The sequence below is a fragment of the Ornithorhynchus anatinus genome, chromosome 1 (assembly GCF_004115215.2).
Source record: "Ornithorhynchus anatinus isolate Pmale09 chromosome 1, mOrnAna1.pri.v4, whole genome shotgun sequence".
Taxonomy (NCBI): Eukaryota; Metazoa; Chordata; class Mammalia; order Monotremata; family Ornithorhynchidae; genus Ornithorhynchus; species Ornithorhynchus anatinus.
The window spans coordinates 56,353,540-56,359,539 of NC_041728.1; the positions used below are offsets into that span (position 1 = coordinate 56,353,540).

At 45.8% G+C, this 6,000-nt stretch overlaps 1 protein-coding gene across 2 annotated transcripts in view; it reads left to right on the plus strand.

Moving 5' to 3' along the window:
- The window catches only part of BDKRB1 (bradykinin receptor B1), a 60,863-nt gene extending 59,057 nt beyond the window's left edge, over positions 1–1,806 (plus strand). For both annotated transcript variants that reach the window (XM_007669361.4, XM_007669362.3), the window contains exon 2: positions 655–1,806. In XM_007669361.4, the coding sequence (XP_007667551.1) occupies positions 665–1,732 (1,068 nt within the window). In that variant the 5' untranslated portion in view covers positions 655–664 and the 3' untranslated portion in view covers positions 1,733–1,806. The remainder of the gene's footprint in view (positions 1–654) is intronic.
- The last annotated feature ends 4,194 nt before the right edge of the window (positions 1,807–6,000 follow it).

Sequence of the window (6,000 nt, forward strand, 5' to 3'; positions counted from 1 at the left end):
GGATGGTGTAGTGGATACCTGGGAGTCAGAAGGTCATGGATTCTAATCCTTGCTCTGCCACTTGTCTGCTGGGTGACCTTGGGCAAATCACTTCACTTCTCTGGGCCTCAGTTACCTCACCTGCAAAATGGGGACTAAGACTGTGAGCCCCAGATAGGACGGGGACTGTGCCTAACCCGAATTGTTTGCATCCACCCTAGCACTTAGTATAGTGCCTGACACAAGTAAGCGCTTAACAAATATCACAGTTATTACAAGACAAGATGGAGGCCCCTTCCCCACATTCTGACGTCCACTGAGTAGACCTCCTAAAGACAAAGCTTGGGAAAAGTCTAAACTAACCTTCTTCTATCTCTGTATCCTAAAAAAATGTGAAAGGAAAATGAACTCTACTATTACAGCATAGAAAAACTGGTTACGGTTTCTGAAAAGAGCCATCGCTTGACACGATACATTTAATTCTGCTGATGAGTTCCCAGTCTATAGATCGAAGGGAAAATGACCAGGGGTTCCCAAGAAAAAATTTCTCATGGAGAATGAGAATCATTTACGTGATTAGGGAACAAAAATGGATCTTTCTTTTCTCCACCTTTGGTTTCCGTTCCTCAATCAAGTTTGAGAGATTAATGATTTTCAACTGCCTCTACATTTCAGGCTGATTTCCATGGCAACGGGGGCCCCTCTTGGATTGAATTTCTCAAACCAGAGCAAAGATCCCAGGGAAAATGCTACCACCTGTGAGTCTTCAGGATGGTGGGAAGTTTTATATGAAGGACTGCCACCCACCCTCATTGTCATCTTCTTTTTCGGTCTGGTCGGAAATATATTCGTCCTGTCTGTCTTCCTCCTGCACAAGAACCGACTGACGGTGGCAGAAATCTACCTGGCTAACCTGGCTGCTGCAGATTTGATCTTCGTCATTAGTTTGCCCATCTGGGCGAAGACTATCAAGAATAAATTCAACTGGATATTCGGGGAGTCGGGTTGCCGTGGCATCAACGGGCTCATCAAGGCCAACTTGTTCACATCCATTTTCTTGGTGGTGGCCATCAGCTTGGACCGATACTGGGCTCTGGTACACACCATAACGAGCAGAAGGAAGCGGAGCCGGAGGCGAGCTCAGATCATCTGTGCGGTCATCTGGTTCGCGGGAGGACTCCTTAGCATCCCGACAATGGTGTTCCGATCGGTGAAACACCTTCCAGACCTGAACGTCTCGGCCTGCATCCTCGATTTCCCCAGCCCATCGTGGAACAACTACAAGATCATTTTCTTAAGTGTGTTGGGCTTTGTTCTCCCTCTGCTAGCGATCGTCTTCTTCAACTATCAGATCATCACATCGCTCTGGGGGCGAGAGGACTCCAAACTCAAGAGGTCTGGAGAACCAAAAGACTCCAAGGCCACCACGCTAATCCTCACCCTGGTGGTGATTTTCCTTCTGTGCTGGACTCCTTATCACTTACTTAGTTTCTTTGACTTTTTGTTTAGCAAGAACGTTTTGAAGGGCTGTTTCTGGGAGGATTTCATTGACCTTGGCATCCAATTATCCACATTCTTGTCTTTTATCAACAGTTGTCTGAATCCCATAATTTATGTTTTCGTGGGGAAATTTTTCAGGGCGAAGGTTTGGGAAATTTATAAACAGCGGTTCCAAAGGAAATTTGCTTTGTCATACGAGTCTTCAGAAAAGAAGCCCACTGGTTTTACCTTGGATGTTAAAACCATACTTTGACCAAAGAGCTGTGCTTTCTTGTCCTTTGTTATGGCACTTATTCTTCAGTCGATTAAAAGAATGGACTCTTTGGGATGAAGACTAATCTTATTTCAAACGTTTTCCTTACTCCTTATGAGAGGATATTCATATTCTACACAGTTTACCCCCAACTACACCGTTGTTGTCCAGTATATTATAAAGGCATGGGGGGCCGGGAGTGGAGGAGTGGATTCAATCTCATACTATATCGGTGAACTGCTGGGAAATCACTGCAGCAAACACGTAAACAGGGTGGGCAGAAATCAGGAGGCAGGTCTCTCTCCTAGCAAAGACTCGGAAAGCTAGGGGCATAAAGGGGTAGAGTCAAAAGCAGAGATAGGCCTGATGTTGGACAAAACCACACTGACCCAACCAAGTTCAATCTTTAGATGTAAACGACTCAGGCGGGAACGTCGATACCACTCTGGTCTTCTCAGGCACATCGGCACTTGTAGTTAGCACCTCGTCTCTCACCTGCGTCATCTTCGAAAACACAGAACAGATATATGAACAAGTCTGCCCCATGATACGCTCAAAATGCCATCACTAAGAATTGATTGCAATTAAATTAGACCCCCACCCCCGGAGGGCTGGTAGGAGGGGGTCGACTAACCTTTTGGTGAGACCGGGCTTTGGTACCATGGCATGAAATCCCCTCTAGCGTCCTCAATGCTCCACTACTTACTTGCTTGATCTATTGATTGATTGACTGCTGCTATAAAAATAATAATAATGTTCGTATTTGTTAAGCACTTACTATGTGCCGAGCACTGTTCTAAGCGCTGGGGTAGATACAGCGTAATCAGGTTGTCCCCCGTGAGGCTCACAAGTCTTAATCCCCATTTTACAGATGAGGTAACTGAGGCACCAAGAACTTCAGTGACATGCCCAAAGTCACACAGCTGACAGGTAGCAGAGCTGGGATTAGAACCCATGACCTCTGACTCCTAAGCCTGTGCTCTTTCCACTGAGCCACGCGCTTTTGTAGCCCAGCTGTGTGACAGTAGCTAGATGGGTCTTAGGAGCAGAGATGCCACCTTTCTGCACCCTCCCTGAGTCCTACAAGTGGACTGGGAACTTGTCTTTTATTTCTACTATATCCTCCCAAGCGCTTAGTGCAGTGTGCTGCGCTGGGTGGATGCTCATCAGGAAATGCTATTACAATCACTACATGTTCACTCTCCTTGCAACAGTAAAGTTGGGCTGACATGATTCTGTCTTTTCCCCCACTGGATACAACTACGGAAATCACCACACTTGCCGAGGTCTTGTTGACTGGAAAATGAAGATTTCAATTCCAAATTCCATCGGCCCAAGGGGATGCGAAGAGAGATTTAGAACCAACCAGTGACTAGTTGCTTAGGAGGGCATTAAACAGTGCACACAGATGGTGAATTTATAGGAGGTATGTCTGGTTTTGACTCACCCACTGGATGCAGCACCAGGAGACGTTATAGGGGAAGTCAACCACCTAGCAACATCCTTTGCACTCGTTTGAGCCAAAAAGAACTGGAGTCTATAGATTTTTTCCCCAAAGTCGTAGAGTCCTGGTTGAGAATTTTGAGGCTTAAAAGAATTGACGCTCCCTGCTAACGAGGCCTCTAAGTGGATGTGTCATGTCTGCACGTGGAAAAACTTTAAAAAGGAAAAAACTTTCAGTCAACTCACGTAACCTCAGGGGAGCGACAGAGCAGAACTTTCCAAGGAAACAACCAGAGCTGGTCAGACATGAATGGAGAGCAGAGTATGATGTAGAATAGTATCAAGGTGCTGGAAAAACCAGTCCATATCCCTGCCTCTAGAAAAGTGACTTCACCCCCAAGGACTAATATCTGGAACCCCATCTGCCATTGACCGTATGGTGTAGTGGATATTCATTCGTTCATTCATTCATTCAATAGTGTTTATTGAGCGCTTACTATGTGCAGAGCACTGTACTAAGCGCTTGGAATGTACAATTCGACAACAGATAGAGACAATCCCTGCCCTTTAACGGGCTTAGAGTCTAATCAGGGGAGACAGACGGACAAAAACAAAACAACTTAATCACGGAGACAGAAAGCTCCACCAATTGTCTGCTGTGTGACCTTGGGCCTCCGTTGCCTCATCTGTAAACTGAGGATTAAAAAACTATGAGCCCCATGTGGGACATGGACTGTGTCCACCCTGATTTGCTTGTATCCATCCCAGCACTTAGTACTGTGCCTGGCACATAGTAAGCGCTTAATAAATACCACAGTTATTTTAATAATAATGTTGGTATTTGTTAAGCTCTTACTATGAGCAGAGCACTGTTCTAAGCGCTGGGGAAGATACAGGGTAATCAGGTTGTCCCATGTGAGGCTCACAGTTAATCCCCATTTTACAGATGAGGTAACTGAGGCCCAGAGAAGTGAAGAGATTTGCCCAGGGTCACCCAACAGACAAGTGGCAGAGCCGGGATTAGAACCCATGATCTTTGACTCCCAAGCCCGTGCTCTTACGATGATGATGATGATTATTATTAATATTATTAATCAGGTACGTTACCCGTGCATACTTACAGCTTAAGCCGCAGACTTACCCAGCAATACATTTCCAGACCCCTGGGCTATTTATCATAAATTGTGTAAGCCCCATTTTCAATCAATCAGGGGCATTTATTGAGCACTTACCATGGGCAGAACACTGTACTAAGCACTTGGGAGAGTACAATACAACAGAATTAACAGACATGTTCCCTGACCAATATCATCATTATCATCAGCATCAGTGATATTTACTGAGCACTTACTGTATGCAGAGCACTGTATTAAGGACTTGGGAGAATACAATACTAAAGAATTGATAGACATGTTCCCTTGCCCACAACGAGCTTATAGTCTAGTAGGGAAGCAGACATTAATATAAATCAATAAATTATAGACATATACATAAGTGATGAGGGGTTGAGGATGGTGTGAATATCTAATGCCCAAACCTCATGGATCCAAGTGCCCAGATGTCACAGAAGGGAGAGGGAGCCGGGGAGAAAAGGGCTTAACTGGGGAAAGCCTCTAGGCATTTATCAGATTTCCAACTCTGAAATTCTTCCAGGGTACTATACTGCTCTTGGCTGAACTTGTCAAGATGTTCCGAAGCCTCTAGTTTAGTGCATACCAAGGAGGACAGTCAGCAAGTGCATTTCGTCAGTTCATTTATAAAATGAGCCAGAGGAGAATAACTTGCTCTTAACTGCTTGCTAGCTGATGACCCTGCCCCGTGACCGCGGACGGTGTGGGGGTGATGGGAGAAGCAGCATGGTGCGGTGGATAAAGCACGGGCTTGGTAGTTAGAAGGTCATGAGTTCTCATACCGGTTCTGTTACTTGTCTGCTCGGTGACCCTGTGCAGATCACTTCATTCCTGTGAGCCTCAGTTCCCTCATCTGTAAAATGGGGATTAAGACTGTGAGTCCCACATGGGAAAGGGACTTTGTCCAACCCGATTTGCTTGTATCCACCCCAGTGCTTAGTACAGTGCCTGGCACATAGTAGGTGCTTAAAAAATACCACAATTATTATTAATAATATGGAAGGGAGCGTGGGCAGAGTGGCTGAGAGGTGGTGGAGGAAGAAGGAAGAGCAGATGGTGGAGATAGGCTGGAGACGGCTGACCCAGCAGAGCCTGGGAGAAAGACGGGAGAGCCGGAGATAGAGTCAGCTACGGGCAGCTTGGGGAGGTTCTGCTGACCTCTTCCTAGCCCCTTGGAAGCTCCTTCCAGAAGCCTCCTGGGAAGCTTACTTCCCGGATCTGAGGGACAGAATGTTGATTGGTCAGATACCTCTCCACAGGGGCATAAGTTTCTGAAAAAATAATCAACATCCTGAGGCTCCGGGGATACTGCAGAGAAATGGAATCGTAGCGAAATTACTTATCAATTAATACTGAAATGTCCCATTCAAAAATACGTCATGGATGATGTCTGTTGCTGCAGCTGAAGATGGGCTACTAGGTTTCACATTCAGATTTTGAGAAGTGTGGCCTAGTGGATAGAGCACAGGCCTAGGAGTCAGAGGCCTCGGTTCTAATCCCCTGTCTGCCGATTGTCTGCTGTGTGACCTTGGACAACTCACCTCACTTTTCTGTGCCATAGTTACCACATCTATAAAATGGGGATTAAGACTGCGGGCCCTTTATGGAACATAGACTGTGTCCAACCTGATTTGCTTGGATCTACCCCAGCACTTAATACAGTGTCTGGTACATAGTAAGTGTTTAAATACCCTT